Source organism: Capricornis sumatraensis, chromosome 1 (assembly GCF_032405125.1).
Source record: "Capricornis sumatraensis isolate serow.1 chromosome 1, serow.2, whole genome shotgun sequence".
Taxonomy (NCBI): domain Eukaryota; kingdom Metazoa; phylum Chordata; class Mammalia; order Artiodactyla; family Bovidae; genus Capricornis; species Capricornis sumatraensis.
Genome location: NC_091069.1, coordinates 100149328 through 100171383, shown reverse-complemented (window position 1 = coordinate 100171383; position 22056 = coordinate 100149328). Strand labels below are relative to the sequence as shown.

General features: G+C 45.6%; 1 protein-coding gene across 2 annotated transcripts in view; it reads right to left on the bottom strand.

Annotated features, from left to right (window-relative positions):
- Nucleotides 1–22056, bottom strand: part of TBC1D8 (TBC1 domain family member 8) — a 135576-nt gene that overhangs the window by 57786 nt on the left and 55734 nt on the right. For both annotated transcript variants that reach the window (XM_068963912.1, XM_068963921.1), the window contains exon 3: nt 2560–2678. In XM_068963912.1, the coding sequence (XP_068820013.1) occupies nt 2560–2678 (119 nt within the window). The remainder of the gene's footprint in view (nt 1–2559; nt 2679–22056) is intronic.

The following is a 22056-nucleotide window of genomic DNA, read 5'->3' as shown; positions in this document are numbered from 1 at the left end:
GTGGATTCTTTACCACTAAGCACCTGGGAAGCCCCAAGGGATCAGTATATGCCCCCTCCCCAAATATGCCACTTGGGCTTAAGAATTATTTTGAGCTAAAGACACTTGAGAAATAGCAGATGTCAAAAAAAAAAAAAAAGTTCTCTGCCCTTCCCTACTATTTACCTAAAAACAGGATACAAATCTCCATTTGTAAAGGTGTCTCCCCATCCTGTGCCAGAAAGAGGAAGACAGCTCTTCAGCTCTGACTCATCAGAGACAACTCTGGACTCTGACCAGCACGAGAGGCTCCAGACAGGAGGAGCCTACACAGCAAACCCAACTGGAGTGGCTGGTCTCACTCTGGGATCCAGCGTCCGGCAGCTCACCACCCTAAAAGCTCACACGCTTTGTTCCTTAGACTCGCTGCTTCTCTGTAAGTGTGCTATTCTTCATTGTGATTCTGCACAAGCCCGCGAGCCCTAACCATCCCACAGAGCTATGCACTGTGGAGTTTTCCCCACCCTATGTGCACTGCCCAAGCTGATAAACTCTGCTTTTCTCATTAAGCTGTCTTCTGTTGGTTTAATTTCCAGGCCCGCAGCACAGAGCATAAGAGGTCAGAGCAGAAGTTTTTCCCTCCCCTACTTCTGACTTTCCAGAAGTCACTGCAGCAGAAATGCACTTCCTTCCTCCCGATTAAGAGAAGCACCTAAATCAAAGAACCACCAGCACGAAGGTGAGACCGAGGAAAGAAGGCAAATGTGAGATAACTGTGAAACGGGAACTTCTGTCAGTGTAGCCTGACCGGGGGAGCCACGCTGGACCTCTCTGTAGTGGTAACACGTGAGCTGGGAAAGGCCCACTGGGACCTGCACCCATCTGCTAACCCCACAGGCCAGAGGTAACCGCAGGAGACACCAGCCAACACTGTCGCTCCTCCTGGACTCAGACGACTGGTCTTCCACCTGACCCCATAATCATCCCGTCCCCAAAGGAAAACAATGCTCCTCTTGGCTCTTTCGAAACTAAGGATTTAGGGCTTCCCTAGTGGTCCAGGGGTTAAAAATCCGCCTGGCAGTGCAGGGGACACAGGCTCCACCCCTGGCCCCTAGAAAGGCCTACAGGCCTCGGAGCGACCGAGTCCACGCACCATAACTGCGAGCCTGCGCTCGCGCACCCGGGAGCCACAGCTACAGAGCCCGCGTTGCTGCGGCCACTGAGACCTGTGCGCTCTAGAGCCCGTGCTCCACACAAGAAGCCCTCAAAACAGTGAGAGGGCAGCCCCTGCTCACCGCAGCTGGACAAGGGCCGAAAGCAGCAATGAAGACCTAGCACAGCCAAAAAGAAACAAATCTTTTCCAAAAAATAAAATTAAGAATTCACTCTGAGACCCTTCACTAAAAGCCAAAACACTTAGGATACTGGAAAGACAAACTTTTGAGAGAGAGAGAGAGAAACAAAAATCAATGGTCTGGGATGTTTTACCCTAAGGGATGAAAACTACATTACAGGCTAATGTGTGAAACTGTTTCGTAAGAGAGTTAAAATCAGAATGAGAAACATTCCCTCCCTGCCTGTGAGGGTTTTCAAAGCACCAGCTACCAAGCATCTTACTGCAATGAGACCGGTTACATAAGACATAGCTCACAGCAGGTAAGAGAGACCTCCCCAAACATTCCTCTCCCTTCTCAAAACTTATTTGGTTTTCATTTCATTAACATGTTTTAAGAATAAATATCCACTTGCAGAAAGAGAAAAGTGCCAGCTGCAACTAAATAAGAGGGACAAGACGTCACAGCGGCAAAGAAGTTGCTAGTAACTCATTTCAGGAGACAAATAACATTGTTGCTGTGCAAAAACATGAATCTTAACATTTTTTTCCCCTTGAGATAAAAAAGGACCTTCACTTCTGTAAAGGATAAGGAAACCTTAGGCCCAAGAATGAGGGTTTTGTTCTGTTTCCACTTCGGGTGGATTTTGTCAGACTGACTCTAAACTTGGACTGATGACAACTCAAACTCATTTGGTTTTAGTGCTTCCCTGGTGGTGGGGTGGTTTAAAAAAAAAAAATCTGCCTGCCAGTGCGGGAGACATGGGTTCCATCCCAGGGTCAGGAAGATCCCCTGGAGGAGGAAATGGCAACCCACTCTGGCATTCTTGCCTGGGAAATCCCACGACAGAGAGCCACGCGGGCTACAGTCCATGGGGTCGCAAGAGTCAGACACGACCAAGTGACTAAACAACGATAATAATTAAGCCCAGAAGTTCAATTATAGTAGAGACACTGTTAAAGGAAAAGAATATGATAAAAAGTGCTGCAGTGTCTTGAATGTTATGCAGCCGTGATTAAGAGAGGTGTGAGACCGGGAGAAACATCAAGGTCAATGGACTTAGCTTCAGGCCTTCCCTGGTGGTCCAGTGGCTCAGACTCCGTGCTCCCAACGCAAGGGCCCAGGTTCAACCCCTGGTCAAGGAGCTAGATCCTGCATGCTGTAACCAAGAGTCCACAGGCTATAACGGAGACCCAGTGAGGTCAAACTGTTAAGAAAGCCGGAGGGTAGGGTGGGGGGGACCTACCTTCACCTTCCCTTTGACAAAACTGGCAATGTCGTCTTTATTATCAAAGACAGACAAGGTGTGGAGGAGATTCTGCTCCAGCCAGTCCCAGTGCTGGTCTATCTCCTCTAACGTGGCACCTGGGTGAGAGCAGAAAAGGACACAGAGGTTAAGAGCCGGAACCAACGTCTAGAATATGACTCTGCCTTCCAAATAGGGGTCCTGCATTTATGTGATTAAAACATCCCGGTTGCTCACGCCACAGTTAGCCAGCTGACACGGAAGGCACCCTGCACGGGGGCCACGGCCCGCCTGCCACACGGACGGGCCAGCCGACCCGCCGAGCTCTTCTGGGTCCTCTCTGCAGGAGTCCTGCCAGCCTGGCTGACGTGTGGAACTCGGACCACCTCCACTCAAGGGACCGAAGCGTCTATAGTTATACAGCCACTCCGGAGCAAACAAGCCCCAGGGTGACCTGATTCTGGTGGTCTCACAGAATTCCCCCTGTGAGCACTGGGGTCCCTCAAAAGAGACAAGAATTTGCCTTGAGGTGGCTCTGCCCGTGGCCCCAGGGCACTCACTGCTGCTAGGCCATCTCCAGGTATCCTCTGTTAAGTTTTATAACAAAATCCCTCGGAACACATATAAAAAGAGGTTTTATCGTACATGTTAAAACAAAACCACAGAAACATTCAATGGTTATCTAGTAAGTTAATTTCTTTCAAAGGCAAGTAAAAACACAACCAGCCTATTAGTGAAGCATTCCACAACACGGGCACCGAAAAGCTTAGCGTCTGAGTTGGCGTTAGTTCTCCGAAAGGAGCTCCTAGTCCTCCCCGCCGGATAACGGACACCTTGGCCCAGGAACTGCGCCAGCCCCTACTGATGAAGTCCAGGACTTGAAGCAAGCTCAGTCCCGGACTAGAAGAGGCACCTGTGGCTCTGGTACATCTAGCGTGGAAACAGGTGATGCCCCGGCGAGGAGGGCAGGTTTGTTCAAATGGGAAGCGGGAGACACCTTAACCTCAGAGAGGTGAAGGGCTGGAGGACGAGAGTGCAGCGTAACCCAGGCAACTTGAGAGGCGGAAGGACCCACAGAACCAGAAACCAGACACTCACTGTGCTAAGCCAACCTTTCTATTATTTATGGTCTTCCTCTCCCCAGAACGTGGACACTCGTGAAGACCTTACAAACCCCCCATGCGTAAAACTGCCAGGAAAAAAAAAAAGAAACAAACAACAAAGCTGCCAGAGAGCTCACCCTGGACCTGTGGGTTTGGGGTGCCTACAGCGAGTTCTGATGTGCACTTTGGGAAGGAGTGAAAAGAAGAACCTAAGAGAATACCTCATAAGGAAAAGTAAGACTTGAAACAGTGGTATTTAAGGACTTCCCTGGTGGCCCAGAGGTTAATAGTCTGTGCTTCCAATGCAGGGGATGTGGGTTCAACTCCTGGTTGGGGAACTAAGATCCCACCTGCTACTTGGTGAGCCTCCCCCCAGCACCACCCAAAAAAAAAAAACACACACCCAAAACACAATGGTATTTTTTCCCCATATTCTCCAAATGTTAGGCGTGGCATCACCAAACAACATCCTCTGGTCACCACTAAAGCAGACGCTCATCCTTCTGCTAAGGACAATAACCACAACATGGGGCCCCATCCTCATGACCTCATCTGAACTGAATGCCCTCCCAAAGGGCCCACCTCCAAATACCATCACACTGGTAGGGGCAGGGCTTGGACCCATCTGAACATGGCGGGAGGGGAAAGACACCATTCACCACCAGTGACCCCATCCAGCTCTCGGTGAGTCCACTCCCATCTTGCTCTTTCTGGATCATAAGCCCAATAAGCAGCCCAGTTGGGGTGAATGGTCATGTCTCCACTTCCTACCCAACCAGGAAGCCCCTGGCCCTGCAGGCTCCCTACTCCTCTTAAGGGAGAGCGAGACCACCGTGAAACAACAGCCTCAAGCCACACGTTTCCACCTCCTTGCCTTGTTGCAGCTGAGAAGCAACATGGGCCACCAGCAGCTCTAAGGAGCCACCAGAGAGAATCTGGCCAGGGGTCTCACTCTGGCCAGCTCTGCTCAAACTGGCACGGTATGACCCAGAAATACCGCCTCAACATGGGCCAGTGCTTCTGCTGGTACTCAAAGGACATTGGCTTAAGCTGGATTAAGTGAACTTCCTTGACTAGGTCACCCAGGACACCTACTTTAGGCAGATACGATGCTACTTCTTCGTCTGTGCATGCTAAATTACTTCAGTCGTGTCCATCTCTTTGTGACCCTATGGACTGTAGCCCAACAGGCTCCTCTGTCCAGGGGATTCTCCAGGCCAGAATACTATAACAGGTTGCCATTTCCTCCTCCAGGGAATCTTCCTGACCCAAGGATCGAACCCATGTCTCTTTATGTCTCCTGCATTGGCAGGCGGGTTCTTTACCACTAGCAGCAACTGAGAACTCCCAGCTCTTCATACACAAAAGTTTAAAAACTTCAACCTCCAAAAAACAAACAAACAAAAAAGCCCACATATTTCCAGGCTCTGCAACAGGACTCTCTTGAAGCCTCTAAACAATGCCCCCCTGAACTGAAGACCCACACTGTCCTCCTGGCTCCTCACATTCAACGCCGAGACACATGTCTCATTTACAAGACTGGCTGCACTCTCCTCGTCCGTCCATTGTTTTCAGTTGGCAGCCATGCAGCTATCATTCACCAGGATACCCTCTAAATCCGTGGGCTGGCAAACGGCTTTGGGGGAGGGGACAGTGTCTAAGTTCATCTTTGATGAACAGTCCAACTGTGGGGACAGTTCATCGCAGGAGATCATCTCGGGGCCACTGCCGCTGATAAACTTACGTTCATGGCTCCTTGGGTGGCCGGCTCTCCTCTCTTCTCTAGAACTTTAAGGTTTTCTCTCTCTAGATCTTTTTCTATTTAATTTTTATTTCAAATCAGAGTATATTTTATTTATAATACTGTGTTAGTTTCAGGTGTACAGCTAAGTGAATCAGTTATACCTATATATCTATTCTTTTTCAGATTATTTTCCCATCTAGGTTATTACAGAGTATTGAGTTCCCTGTGCTATACAGTACATCCTTGTTGCTTATTTATTTTATATATTAGTAGTATGTAAATACTAACCCCAAACTCCTAATTTATACTTCCCCTTATAGATCTTTATTTAGCTTTTATTATCCATCATAGTAAAAAATCAACTGATCAGAATATTTAAAAAACAAAGCAAAACAAAAACAACAAGCAAAACGGGGAGGGATGAGGGGAGGGATAGTCAGGAAGTTTGGGATGGACATGCACACACTGTTTATTTAAAATGGGTCACCAACAAGGACCTGCGTACAGCACAGGGAACCCTGCTCAGTGTTATGTGGTGGCCTAGGTGGGAGGGGAGCTTGGGGGAGAGTGGTTACGTGTATTGTGTATGGCTAAGTCCCTTTGTTGTCCACCTGAAACTGTCACAACATCCCCTAATACAAAATAAAAAGCTCAAAAACAAACAAAAACAAAAAAAAACAAAGGGGTAAGGAATACATGGGAAAAGGAGTATCTGTATTGGTCTTCAATCTTTCGCCATATGTTTTCATATACTTCCTAATTTACCCCTCCGGCACCTTCCCCAGGGAAAAAAAGAAAAACAACTTGGAGGACTGAGGAGGAACAGAGGGGGCCAGGACTGGCTCTGTGATCTTTCTGTTCTGGGCACAGCCTCACTGATGTCAAACGAAGGCTGCAAGAGGAAAGGGGGTCAGCTCTATCTCCAAGGTCACAGACATCTGATGAAAGGCAAACCAGGGTGTGCGCTCACTCTGCAAATCTGAAGTACCCTGGGGTCCCTCCAGTAAGAAGCTGCATTTTCATTTTCAAGTGACACTTTCATCATCCTCTGGTCCAGTACCTCCTAGGTCTTGACACTAAAAATCTTACTTTGTGCACAGAGAGCAAACACTCTGCCTGCCACCCCATCTTCCTGAGTCTGTCTTCAGGGATGACATGAGATAGCTTTTCACTGATGCTGCTCCTAAGCTCACAGGGCCAACTGTTAGCTGAGAGACCATGCATGCCTCCCACCTGCCAACCACAGACAGCATGGGTAAAATTTCAACGGAGCCCCAACACGGTATATCACACGCAATTAAGCCTTGAGGACACATCCTCCCCAAAAGGAGACTTCCATCCCTTTAAAAACTTCTTCTGCCTCTCCAGGAGAAGCCTTATGACAACAGAAAACCACTCTGGAGCAAAACTAAGCTCACACCTTGAGACAGAAAGTAAACCCGAACATAACATCTATCACTGAGTGGAGGTCAGGGGAGGTGGCGGTGAAGTCCATCAGCCTGTCCTAATCTGACTCGGCTGTGTGTCTCTCCAGCAAAAACAAACACCATGCTGGAACTTTCCCACCCAACTGTCTTCTACTTCCTACAAAAGGTGCCAAATGGCAGAGAAATTTTCCGAACTCCAATTTCCTCTGCAGGAAAGTCTTATGATGAGAGTCAAAAATACCGTAAACCACTGCAAGCCGACTGCACCCCCGCGACCTCAAAGGGCCGAAAAGGAAAGTCGTGTAACGTATATCACACGGCAAAGCCTGGACCGCAAGTGGCAGGTGTGTTTTTCAGCTTACGAAGTGGCCCATGAGAAAACAGCTATTTTTATAAACATGCCAATTTTTTTCCCTTTACTTTTTGGAGGCTTGTGGGATCTTATTCATAGTTCCCCAATCCAGAATCGAACCTGCATTGGAAGTGCAAAGTCTTAAGTACTGAACTTCCAAGGAAGTCCCTATACCACTTTATAAGGGCAACAACTGACTTAGAAAATATTTGCTAGAATTATGCACAAACACATAAATATATTCCTGTGTGTGGGTCAAGGTCAAAGAAAAGTTTGAAAATCACCCCATTACAGACGTATTAGTGATGAAAAATAAAGAGAGGAGCAAATAAGAAATGTGGGCTTTCCTGGTGGCTCGGTGGTAAAGAATCTGCCTGCCAACCCAGGAGATCCCTGGGTCAGGATGACTCCCTGGAGAAGGAAGCGGCAACCCACTTCCTTGCCTGGGAAATCCCAAGGAGTCCAGGGGTTCACAAAAGAGTTGGACACAACTTAGCAACTAAACAACAAAAGGTTAAATTAGGTCTACCTATTAATTAGACAGGGCTGGGGTCCACCTAAGTGGAGGAAGAAACACCTGGGGTGCACCTACTGAGGACCCACAAGGAAGTAGCCATCTGCACGCCAAGGAGAGAGGCCTCAGGAGAAACTAACCCTGCTGGCTGCTTGATCTTGGACTTCCAACCTCCAGAACTCTGAGAAACTAAATTCCTAGAGCTTAAGCCAGAAGTCTCCAACCTTTTCAGCACCAAAAACCGATTTTGTGGAAGACATTTTTTCCATAGACCTGTGGGGTAGGGGGTGGGGAGATGGCTTGGGGATGATTCTCGTAAGGAACAAGCAACCTAGGTCCCTCATATGTGCCATTCACAGTAGGGTTTGCATTCTTATGAGACCCTAATGCCGCTGCTGATCTGACAGGGGGCAGAGGTAAGGCAGTAATGTCGATGGCCAGCGGCTGCAAATACAGATGAAGCTTTGCTTGCTTACCTGCCACTCATCTCCTGCTCTGCAGCCTGGTTCCTGACAGGCCATGGATGGATACCAGTCCACAGCCCAGAGGTTGGGGACCCCTGGTTTAAGCCATCCAGTCTGTGATACTTTGTTAAGGTAGCCCTAACAGGTTAATGGCTTCCCTAGTGGCTCAGTGGTAAAGAATCTGTTTGCAATACAGGAGCCTCAGGAGACTCGAGTTGGAACCCTGGGTTGGGAAGATCCCCTGGAGAAGGGAATGGCAACCCACTCCAGTATTCTTGCCTGGAGAATTCCATGGACAGAGAAGCCTGGCGTGTACAGTCCATGGGGTCGCAAAGAGTCAGACACACCGAAGCAATCTAGCACACAGGCACAGCAGGTTAATATCCTTTTCTAAAACCCAAAGGTATAGAAACATTGTGGATAGCAACAGAAGTTCAATTAGCAAAAGTATACTTTGTTTCATCGAGGCCCCTAATGTTACAGAAAAAAACTTTTTCTTTTCTAAGAAAATTCAAGTTCACTGGATCTTAAACATTACCCACACAAGAAGTCAAAAATCAGATCTGTAAATGCCTATGGCAACCCACTCCAGTATTCTTGCCTGCAGAATCCCATGGACAGAGGAGCCTGGTGGACTACAGTCCATGGAGTTGCCAAGAGTCGGACATGGCTGAGTGACTTAGCATAGCACCACACATGCAAAACTATAGTCAAAAACTCTGGTTTTTCCAGTAGTCATGTATGGATGGGAGAGTTGGACCATAAAGAAGGCTGAGCACCTAAGAATTGATGCTTTCGAACTGTGGTGCTGGAGAAGACTCTTGAGAGTCCCTTCAACAGCAAGGAGATCAAACCAGTCCATCCTAAAGGAAATCAGCCCTGAACAATCACTGGAAGGACTGATGCTAAAGCTGAAGCTACTAGGGCCACCTGATGCAAAGAGCCAACTCACTGGGAAAGACCTTCAGGGGTAGGAAAGATCGAAGGCCGGAGGAGAAGCGGGTCACAGAGGATGAGACGGTCGGATGGCATCTTCTACACATTGGACATGAGGTTGAGCAAACCCCAGGAGATAGTGAAGGAGAGGGAAGCCTGGTGTGTGCAGTCCATGGGGTCGCAGAGTCGGAGACGACTTCACAACTGAACAACAAATGCAAAACTAAAATACAGCGTTAGAAACATCAGTTATGACCACAAAACAATCACACCAACGGGTTTACAAATAACCAACTTGATGGTCTAAGAAAGAACAGCTATAGCTGCAGACACAGGATATTTTCTGAAGGCCTAGCATGAGTCAGGCACTTTGTTAGGTATCCTGTACACTTTATCTTTATTATCTTCATTAAAAAAAAAGGATCGCAAGAAAGGTATTGCTATTTCCATCGTCTAGGTGAGAAATCTAAAGTGCAGACAAGAGCAACCTGGAGGCCTGTTCTCCTAGCTCTTTCTGTGACACACAGAGGAGATGGGAGCCTGGGGCTCAAGCTGAGTCACTTTGAAATTCACACACTGTATTTGTTCTCTTAGGTTTTCCCAGAGGTGTTTTCAGGAAATCAAACAAGCATTTCATTGTCTATACTTAACAGCTTCTGCACGAACACAGTCATAAATAACTCAACCCCAGCTTCAGTTTTAAATAGTAACTGTTTCTATCTGCAGAGTAAATCTCCAACCGAGTTAACTATCTTCTTCAGCTCCCTGGATCCAAATTTACAATGACATGGGCATTGCAACGCACATCCTTCAGACTTGTTCTTTTGCAATAGTTTAGGCTCAAGAGGGAAGGGATATATGTATAAGTATGGCTGATTTGTGTTGTTGTACAGCAGAAACCAACACAACATTGTAAAGCAATTTTCCCCCAGTTAAAAATAAATTTAAAAGAATTAAAAAGTGTAACAGTCAACACAGTGTCATTCCCAAATTCCACTGGACAACTCATCCTACATAGAGAAACTCAGAGGCAAATATTCTATTAAAAATCACAAATGACAGTGGGGAGGTTGGGACCAAAGCTTTAACTTTCAGAAATCTCACATTCGTAAAGTGGATGCTCTAATAATACCTAATCTACATCGTCTGAGGGAGTATCTTTATAGGAACAAACAAGAATGTCACATCATCATGATTTTTTTTTAAACCTGTGAATATTTTTCACTATATAGTTTAAGAAAGTAAGCTCTAAACCTTTCTTTTTACATAATTTCTTTACCCCTTTTTGACTTTAAATTAGAATGAGTCCCTAAAATTACTTGCAGTAAATGCAAAACCACTTCCTTGACACTGAAAACAGATTTTTAATTTACAACTGAAATAGTCACTTAAATGTCCTTGTCCTAGTGTCATTAGAAACACTTCTCAGAGACAGAAGCAGGGGGACTTCCCTGGTGGTCCAGTGGCTAAGACTCTGTGCTCGCAGCGCAGGGGAACTAAAACCGCCCACGGTGCACGGTGCGCCAAAAATAAAAATTGATCAATTTTAAAAGTGGAAGCAGGGATAGCAGCAAAGATGCAGGAAACTCTGACCTACGTAAACAAAAGGAAAATAACTAGAAACAGAACCAGAAATGACACAGATTTTAAAAAATCGGTAGACAAAGAGATGAGAGCTGTTACACTTCACGAGCTCAAAACGTAGAGGGAAGCATGAGGACGGCGAGGAACTAAACGGAAGACACACACAAAAAAACCTCTGGGATGGACAGCAGTGTCTGAAATCAGAAATATGCTAATGAGATTAAAAGGAAATTGGACACTGCAGGGAAAAAAGGACACTTGATAGCAAATAAAAACTCTGAAATGAGAAGCAGGAGAAAAAGGATGAACAAAACCGAAAGGACAGAGCATCAGTGAGCTGCGGGGCAGCAACAAACAGCCTGAGATCCCTTTAACCGAGGCCCCAGGAAAGTGGGGGAGAACAGAAAAAAAAAAAAAAATGTTTTCAGTACATGTGGTGCTGAAGCAAGCACAGAAAAAATCTGAAGAAATAATGGCTAAAATGTTTTTCAAATTTGATAAACAGATTCAAGATTCACAATAAGCCCCAAGTAGTAAAATCCTTAAAGAACATTGCAGAAAAGCAAACCATAAATAAACTGGTGAAAACCAGTCATAAAGAAGGGAAAAAAAACTTACAGAGGAGGAAAGATAAGAACGATAGTAGATATCCTATCAGAAATGTTGCAAGAAAGGAGACACAGAGCGAACGCTTTGAAACACGGAGAGAAATAAATTAGTTTACAAGTAATTGAAGGAAACACGAGTGGATTCCTGAGTAACTTGAGAATGAGGAAATCTTCCAGCCATACCTCAAAATCAGAAAGTATAAAACAAAGGAGTTCTAAATCCCACTACATGACAAACTGAGGAGAGATTTTATAATTTCACACCTCCAATAAAGGGCTTAAATCCCTAATACAGAGACAGCACCTGAAAATTGAAGAGGAAAAAAGAACAATGCAATGAAAAACTAAGTAAATGAGATCAGGAATAAACAGTTTCTAAAAACAGTCCTTAAAATGAAAGATGTTCAACTTTTTCGTACCAAAAAGAACGCAAATTAATACTATGGAACAACACCATGTCTTACCTGTCAGGTTGGCAAAAACCCATAAGTTTGATATGAAGACAAGTCTGGGAAAACAGAAACTTTCATCCATTGCCGACTGGACTTTTAAAAACTAATAATGCAACCCCAATGGAGAGAAGGGCATTTAATAATATCTAATTAAACCATTGATGCAACGATCCCATTTCGAGGAACCTACCAATTTACTCATTGGGACATTATTTGTCAGGCTGAAGTTTGAAAACCACAGAAATAGCCACCAGTAGAGAATAGGTTACATAAATTATGGTAGTTCTAGGCAATGAAAGACTGAAACAAAGGAGACAGAGAAAGGAAACAGAGGAGGAAGACGTGGAAGAGGAAGAAAGTCTCTACTCTCTGATAAGGAAAGATTTCCAGGATATGCTGACACGTGAAAAAGGCAAAGCACAGAACAGAATACGTCTGACCTTCATAAAAAAGAAAGGCCGGGGAGCATGGCTTCTCTAAACACAAATATTTTGTTTTCAGAGATTTATAGATTTGATTCATCATGAATGTGTTTTGCATTTTGTAGTTGAGGTAAGTCATTAAGGGAAAAAATACAACCCTTCACAATGAAAAATGAATTTCTGTTTATCAGGTTATTAAAATAATTACCGATATGACTGCACAGAGAAAATAATTGTTTTAAACACATGCACTACACGTGCACGCATGTTAAGTTGCTTCAGTCATGTCCAACTCTGCAATCCTACCGCAGCCCATCAGGCTCCTATGTCCATGGGATTTCCCAGGCAAGAACACTGGAGGGGGTTGCCATGCCCTCCTCCAGGAGATCTTTGTGCCTCAGGGATCGAAATCGAACCCCAGTCTCTTACATCTCCTGCACTCGGGCGGGGGTTCTTTTACCACTAGCACCGCCTGGGAAGCATATTTTGACTATACATCCATAGTTAAATATATTCTAAGGCCAAATAGAGCTGCAAAACATTTACTTTCTCTCACTACTCTTATTCTTAAGAGCAGTATTCATATTAAAGACATGTGTGCATGTACAATACATACAAAATAATTCTGTGAATATTGTTAGAAAGCAAGATTTTCTGTGAATAGGAAGGGAAAAGCAAGTATAAAATCAAAGCTACAACTACACGGTTTTACAGTTGAATTAGAAAGCTAAGTATGAACGCACGATTTATTTTCCTTTTTCATACCTCTTTTTTCTTTTCTTTCACATACTTCTTGGCTCATCCTATTTGAAGACCCTTAGAAGCAATGACAACCAGTGACAATAAGCAAGCTCACACGCCAGACTGTGGTCCCTAAACACCATTCCCCATGCAAAGGAACCAGGGCCACCTGGAGGAAGGGCTGATTCCAGGCAGAAGGCAGGAAATGTACTGTTCAGTTCAGTCGCTCAGTTGTGTCCGACTCTTTGCGACCCCATGGACTGCAGCACACCAGGCCTCCCTGTCCATCACCCATTCCTAAAGAGCTTACTCAAACTTATGTCCATTGAGTCGGTGACGCCATCCAACCATCTCATCCTCTGTTGTCCCCTTCTCCTTCCACCTTCAATCTTTCCCAGCATCAGGGTCTTTTCAAATGAGTCAGTTCTTCACAACAGGTGGCCAAAGTATTGGAGTTTCAGCTTCAACATCAGTCCTTCCAATGAATATTCAGGACTGATTGGATCTCCTTGCTGTCCAAGGTACTCTCAAGAGTCTTCTCCAACACCACAGTTCAAGAGCATCAATTCTTTGGCGCTCAGCTTTCTTTATAGTCCAACTCTCACATCCATCCATGACTACAGGAAAAACCATAGCTTTGACTAGATGGACTTTTGTTGGCAAAATGCATTCGATGAGCATTTAACATGTTGTTGGCAGAGAACAAGGAATCACTCAAAGATGAATGAGGGGCTTCCCCGGTGGTCCAGGAATAAGAAATCCATCTCCCAACGCAGGGGATACAGGTTTGACCCCTGGTCCGAGAAGACCCACATGCCTCGGAGCAACTAAGCCCAAGCACCACAGCTCCTGAGTTCTACAGCGTGCGCTCCGCAGCAAGAGAGTCCACCACAACAGGAAACCCAAGCACCACAACAAAGAGCAGCCGTCACTCACCACAGGTGGAGAAAGCCCTCACGTGGCAACAGAGACTACTGTACTTTGTACAGCTAAAAATATTAATAAATTAAAAAAGGAGCCAGACAAGTCACAGAAGACACAGGAAGGGGTTCTCACGGGCAGAAGGTGGCACCATCTGAGTACCAAAAAAGACAGCAATTAACCAAACCCACAGAATGCATAAGGGGCTTCCCTGGTGGCTCAGATGGTAAAGAACCTACCTCTAGGGCAGAAGACCTGGGTTTGATCCCTGGGCTGGGAAAACCCCCTGGAGAAGGGAATGGCAACCCACTCCAATATTCTTGCTTGGAGACTTCCTCACTGTATAATCCTTTCAACATTTCAGAGAGTCTGGAAATTTGCATAATAAAGTGTTGGGAACGGGGAACATGAACTTTAAAATGACACTAAAAAGGGAGGGAGGAAGCAAGACAGAAAACCAAACCAAGACCAAAAATACTTCACTCACTTGTCACCACTGCGGACAGCCAGGGCACTTACACTAATCACAGGCAACTAAAGGGTGAAAGCAAGCATTCCTCCCCTCTCTTTCCTAAATGTTCTCAGGGCAAGCAGACTGCCCTTCACAGACAAGCTCAAACTGAAAGCTGTAAAAGTACTGATCAAATTAGAAAAGCATCGTTTTGTGGTATGTAGAGAAAAATTATTTAGGCAATGATTTTAATTGCCTAATCACTAGATGAAAGGTTGACGGGGAAGAATGCGATAGAAGCTGTCGCCTGACCTTATCAACTCATCTTAGCATCCCTAAGAATCAGACACCAGCCGACATGTGCTCCCAGGCAGGATGAAGGACACCCACCTGTTCAGTATTCTTCTTTTTGAACCTGGATTCAACTGAACCTTTGTAACTACCATCCATTTTTCAGGAAATATGAAGGACCAAGAAATGGATGGGGGCGATACCTTGAGGAAGGAAAGAGATCAGACGGACACTGTGCATAAAAACTGACCCAAATCTTCACCAAGTCAATGACGTGGGGGGAAACAGTGGAGTGGGGACAGAGGGATGGAGACATTCTTGACTGAAAAAGATAGAAGAGGGGCTTCCCTGGTGGTCCAATGGTTAAGAATCGGCCTTGCAATGCAGGGGATGCAGGTTCGAGCCCTGGATGGGGAAGTAAGATTCCATACGCCACTGGGCAACTAAGCGTGCATGCTGCAGCTACTGAGCCCACACGTTTTGGGGCCTGAGCACGAGAAAGAAGCCTGCATGCATGCACCTAGGACCTGATGCAGCCAAAGAACAGAACAAATGCTTCTTTAAAAAGATATGAGACACAACAATCAAATGAGCAGTGTGTTTCTGGTTAAACACATGAGAACAACCAGATCCACAGGGGATCCAGGAGCAGCCAGAAGCCCATGCCTGTAAGGTGTGTAGCTGACAGCAAGGAGCTCAGTCTCCTCTATCAACAGTTTAATGATGCTACTGCAGTGACAAGGAATGGCCCTAGATTCAGAGATGTTCACCAAAATATGTAGGGGTGAAATATTATTTCAGGATTTGCTTTAGAATACATCAGCAGGGGGAAAAAAAGATTCAGAGAGGAAGACATAAAGCAAGGTGGGCAAGCCTTGATCATAACATGCCTGCAAAAAGGGCCCGGAGGATGTCATTACACCACTATAAACATACTACTTTGGGGCATGTTGGAAAACCTTTAGAGTCAAGATTTCAAACCATTTCAACAGAAAAGCCATGGCAGAATACCTAAGAAGACATGTCTCCAAAGAAGACATACAGAGAGCCAAGAGGCACGGGAGAAAAGGACCAACATCACCAATTGTAAGAGAAACGCAAATCAAACGACAAGGAGGCACCACCTCATGCCCGCCAGAATGGCCATCGCTCAAAAGCCTACAAATAATACATGCTGGAGCAAGATGGACTATAAAGAAAGCTGAGTGCTGAAGAACTGATGCTTTTCAACTGTGCTGTTGGAAAAGACTCTTGAGAGTCCCTTGGACTGCAAGCAGATCCAACCAGTCTATCCTGAAGGAGATCAGTCCTGAATATTCATTGGAAGCATTGATGCTGAAGCTGAAACTCCAATACTTTGGCCACCTGATGCGAAGAGCTGACTCATTTGAAAAGACCCTGATGCTGGGAAAGACTGAGGGCAGGAGGAGAAGGGGACGACAGAGGCCAGCCAGGGCTGATGGTTGGATGGTATCACTGAAGTGAAGTAGGTCAAAGAGAGAAACATGCCATCATTTATATGTGGAATCTAAAAAAAAAAAATGACACAAATCAACTTATTTACAAAACAGAAACAGACTCACATAGAAAACAAACTTACAGTTAGTGAAAGGAGAAAGGAGGGATAAACTAGGAATTTGGGATTAGTAGATAAACACTACAATATAAAAAATAGACAAGGACCTACTTTATAGCACAGGGAGCTATATTCAATATCCTGTAATAACCTATAATGGAAAAGAATCTGAAAAAGAATATATACATGTATTAACTGAATTAATACTGAATTAATCCCTGATTCTGGGAAAGACTAAGGGCAGGAAAAGAAGGGGGCAACAGTGGATAAGATTGTTGGATGGCATCATTCACTCAATGGACACAAGTCTGAGCAAACTCCAGGAGACAGTGAAGGACAGGGAAGCCTGGCATGCTGCAGTCCACAGGGTCGCAAGGCATCGGACACAACCTAGCAACTGAACAGCAACAAAATTAACTGAATTATTTTGCTGTATACATGAATCACTGTACATCAACTATACTTCAATTTTCTCCAAAAGGCATAAGTCTGGATAATTAACCCCCACCTATGCATATATTTTGTAAAATCAGAAGTGAAAGCAGGATAAGAAAATGGGGCAGAAAATTATACAGTCTCTGAATTTTCTTCATATATTTTAAAGGCAGATCACTCCCCAGCTCCAGACCACTCAGACATGCAAGGTTCTAGCAGATGTCAGAGAAGTGGGCCCTCGGGGACAGTGACAGCTTCTGTTGTGAAGTTAGCGTGGCCTGAGGACGAGGACATACCCAGACAGACCCTTAAGTCCCAGAGGGAAAGAGCACTCTGGACTCCACGTGCGTTAGGAGGCTTCTGCTCTCTCGCTGTGCCGTCTCCACTGACCATCTAGAAGTCAGTGAATGAAACTCATCTACCAAAGTCACCATACTTGGAAACTGAGCTGCTCCGGTCAGTCTCTACTTATCCACTGGAATGGAATGGACGGAACCGAATGCTTGCTAAGACCTCCTCCAGATGGTTTCCTTTTTGTTTTTCTGGAGTACAGCTGCTTTACAAGGCTGTGTTCTATTCTGCTGTACAGCAAAGCCAATCAGCCACACACATACACAGACCCCCTCTTTTCTGGATTTCCTTCTCATTTAGGTCACCATAGAGCACTGAACAGAGTTCCCTGTGCCGTACCGTGGGTTCTCACTGTGTGCGTGTGTGTTACTCACTCAGCCGTGTCCGACTCTTACGACCCCATAGACTATAGCCCACCAGACTCCTCTGTTCATGGAATTCTCCAAGCAAGAATACTGCAGTGGGTAGCCACTTCCTTCTCCAGGGGATCTTCCCAATCCAGGGATCAAACCCAGGTCTCCTGCATTGCAAACAGATTCTTTACCGTCTGAGCCACCGGGGAAGCCCGATTTGTCTATTTTACATATAGAATCGATAGTGTATATACATCAATCCCAACCTCCCTATTCTCTGTGCAGAAGTTAGGCAACGTGTAAAATCCTAGAGAAAAGTTTGATTTCCAGCTTAAAAACTTTATGTTTTTTGTTTAGGCAGTATTTATTCTGAAGTATGTTAAGTTTAAAAAATCAGAATTTTAAAGTAAGAATAAACTTTATGCAAAAGGATTATTACAAGAGGGAGAAAAGGGGCTATTTTTTTTCTCCCAGTTGTACTGAGATATAATTGACATAAAGCACTGTATAAATTCAAGATGCATAGCAAAATTATCTGTGTTACTTCTGGTTACATACACCATGAAATGATTATCACAAGTTTAGCGCTCCTTCATCTCATATAGACACAAAATAAAAGAAACACAAAACGTTTTCCTTGTAATGAGAATTCTTAGGATTTACTGTCTTTAAAACTTTCATCTGTATATTTTTATGTATTTCATATATTATCATTATACATAATATACATTACATCCCTAGTATTTATTTATCTTATAACCACAAGTTTGTACCTTTTGACCACCTTCTTTCAAGACCCCCTTCCCCCACACCCGTCCCTTCTGGTAACCACAAATCTGGTCTCTTATTCCATGAGTTTGTTTTTGACGCATAACTAACTACAACAGTATATCAGTTCTTACTGGACAACAGTGATCGGCTCTTTCTATACATTTCAGAAAAGGAACTGACCCAAAAGAGAAAGCTCAGAAAACCGTGAGATCTCCAACAACCTCCCCAGTTTAAAAGCATTTTACAAAAATGACCTCTGACATCCGAATTCACCAAGTCGGAAAGTCAGACTCAGCACCTGCCGGCTTTTTAAAGTAACCATAAACACATCCCTAACGGAAGAACATCTTCGGGGCGTTTCACTATTTGAGCATAAGCAAAATTATTTCATTGGAAATTGTAAAAGCCGAGTGATGGGACGCTTCCCAACAGAAGACAAATGTCAGCCAGGGCCCCCATCGGTCACTTCCAAGTGTTAATCCACGTGGAAAAGGCCAGCCAGGGCTGTTCTCAGAAATCGCAGGCAGCCAAAACCAAGCATGACCACTCATCCTGCGTGACCTTAGGAGGTGCACACAAAACACACTTCTGAAACTTTCCTCCTGCAAGGCTGCCTCCCAGGCTTGCCTTGAAGTGCACAGCAAGTTCTGTTCTTGAAAAACGACCTGGCTGGCGGCACTTCCTCAGCTGCCCTGGCACAAAGGTCACCCAGACTCGAATCTGATCCGCCCTGGAACATTTCCTCCCGTAAGCAATAAAACTCTCTCTCCAAAGACAAAGCGAACAGTGATGCAGAAGACAAGAAACGAAAACGCCAGCCATGGTCAAGGGCGGAGATAAGCGTCGACACAGCAGAAAGAACACGGACGGAGTGTTCCGTTAAGAGCCTGCACCTGGGCCACTGGGCGGGGTGGGGGTGGGGGCAGAGGGTGTGGTGTCCTCCTGACATGAGACATGGCCCCGGCAAGTCACGAGGAGCCCGTATGCTGCATTTTCCCTCCCCAGGCCCAATGATTAATTCTTCTGGCTCAAATGAGGAGCGTTCGGGAAAGGGATTTTGTTTAAACCAGAAAGCATCACACTTGTCATTCTCACTTTTTATAAAACACATCCCACCATTTGTTAACAAAGCATGTCACACCTTCCTTGTTTTAAAATTTATTTTTAATTGAAGGATGACTGTTTTACAATACTAGTTTGATTTCTGCCATACATCGACATGAATCAGCCATCGGTGTACATAGGTCCCCTCCCTCTTGAACCTCCCTCCCACCTCTCACCCTTTCCCACCCCTCTAGATTGTTACAGAGCCCTGGTTTGAGTTCCCTGAGTCACACAGCAAATTTCCATTGGCTATCTATTTTACACATGGTAGTGTATATGCCTCCATGCTGTACAGCTTCCTCTAATGATCCTTAAAATTTCAAAAATCAGCTTGTTTTTAAATTTTCCAAGCCTAAAATATTAACCAAGTTTTCCTCAAACTACACACACACACATCTGCTCCCGTGATGCAGGGTGCCTCTGCCTACCTAGACGGGACCCCATCCTCCCAGCCCCCATCTGCTGGGAAATCTACACTCTGATGGTGGGCGGCGCTGTCACAGCATCCCCTTTCTCAGCTGCTACCGCTTGGCTCTGCTTTCTTCTGTTTTCCTGCTCTCCTTCATTTCCAGACCTTGCTGGGAACACAGAACATGAAAACATTGCCCGACACTGTCATAAACAGTCACAACGCTAGCCAGGCGCTCTGCGGTCCACACGCAGACCACAAGGACACGAGCATTATTAAAAGGCCTCCTGAAATGTCCATCGACTGATGACTAAAGAAGATGTGGTACTCAGCCATAAAAAGGAATGAAATTGGGTCGTTTGTAGAGTCGTGGATAGACCTAGAGTCTGTTATACAGAGCGAAGTCAGTCAGAGAAAAACAGATATATATTACTGCATATATGTGGAATCTAGAAAATCAGTACAGATGAAGCTATGCGTAGGGCAGGAACAGAGATGCAGATGCAGAGAACGAGTGTGTGGGCACGACGGTGGGGTGAACCGGGAGTTTAGGACTGACACACATACACCACCATGTGTAAAACAGGTAACTTTTGGCAAGCAGCTGTGCAGCACCGGGAGCTCAGCTCAGAGCTCTGTGGTGACCAGCAGGGGTGGGATGGGGTGGAGGGGGGTCCAAGAGGGAGGGGGGTCTATGGGAACATACGGCTGACTCACTTCGTGCTACAGCAGAAAATGACACAGCATTGTACAGTGACTATATCTCAATTAAAAAAAAAGAAAAAAAGGCCACCTGGACAAAGGTTCGATGAGCTTCTCCTGAATGCTCCTGGCAGGACAGCATCCTGGGTGCCTCTAAGCACAGCAAGTCCTCTGTTAGTCACCAGAAGAGACAGCCCACCCCCAATCTCAATGAACTGACATCAAAAGGAGTCAAATTATTGCCCCATCCATTCAACTCCTGCAATAGTCCAGGCGCATCACCCAGAGTCTTTCCTGGATATCTTCCGTTTCCTAAAAACAGGCAAAAACCACTAAGTCTATGTGTAGGGCCACAGTCAGAAATGAAATGTGTGTGTGCGTAACGCAGTCATAGCTCTGAGAAGCCCCTACCCGCAGGGACATGGAATAATACATCGGTGCCTCACAGCCTGGCGTGGCCTGGACTCATTGCAGGACAAAGCACGGCTCAGACCACCGGACACAGAGAAAGCAACGCTGCCCTGCTCCTCCAGGGCCCTGAAAAGCTCTTCACAGCCCAGGCATCAACTCAGAGGCGGACCCCTACCTGCAGGCTGGACCCTGCCCCCCAGTCTCCTCTGCCCGTGGTTTCTCTTCCCTCCTGTCTCTGCCTAGGACCTGGCTCCTGACAGTCGCCTCTCCTGGTTCTACACATCATGCGCTTGGTTTCAAGTCACGCGCCGATCGCTGTGTATCTGATTTCAAAAAGAAAGCAGACACACAGTATTCAGCCTTGAAAGGAAGGAAACTCCGACACACACCATGACATGAACGAACCTCTTTTTCCATTCTGCACTTTTAAATCATTTGCAGATTATTTCCTAATTTGTCTCCAGGTTCTGACATGGAAGAACCTTGAGGACGTTATGCTCGTGAAGTCAGCCAGACACAAGAGGACACACACCGCATGAGTCCACTTACATGAAGCTTCTAAGGTCATCAAAGTCCTAGAGACAGGAAGCAGAATGGTTGTTTCCGGGGCCAGGGGGATGAAGGAACGGGGAGTTCCTCGAGATGAACAGTGGCAGCACAGCAATGAGTGTGCTTAATGCTCTGACCTTTCCACTTAAAAACGGTTAAGCTGGGACTTCCCTGGTGGTCCAGTGGCTAAGACTCCACGCTCCCAGTGCTGTGATCCCAGGTTTGATCCCTGGTCAGGGAACTCGGAGAAGGCAATGGCACCCTACTCCAGTACTCTTGCCTGGAAAATCCCATGGATGGAGGAGCCTGGTAGGCTGCCGTCTATGGGGTCACACAGAGTCGGACAAGACTGAAGCGACTTAGCGGTAGCAGCAGGGAACTAGATCCCTCATGCCACAATTAAGACCCAGTACAGCCAAATAAGTTTTTTTTTTTTTTTAATGGCTAAGCTGGACTATTCACAATAGCCAAGATACAGAGGCAAACGCAGTGTCCAGCAACACATGAATGATAAAGAAGATGTGATATATATATATATATATACAATGGAATACTATTCAGTTCAGTCGCTCAGTAGTGTCTGACTCTGCGACCCCATGAATCGCAGCACGCCAGGCCTCCCTGTCCATCACCATCTCCCGGAGTTCACTCAGACTCACGTCCATCGAGACCGTGATGCCATCCAGCCACCTCATCCTCAGTTGTCCCCTTCTCCTCCTGCCCCCAATCCCTCCCAGCATCAGAGTCTTTTCCAATGAGTCAACTCTTCGCATGAGGTGGCCAAAGTACTGGAGTTTCAGCTTTAGCATCATTCCTTCCAAAGAAA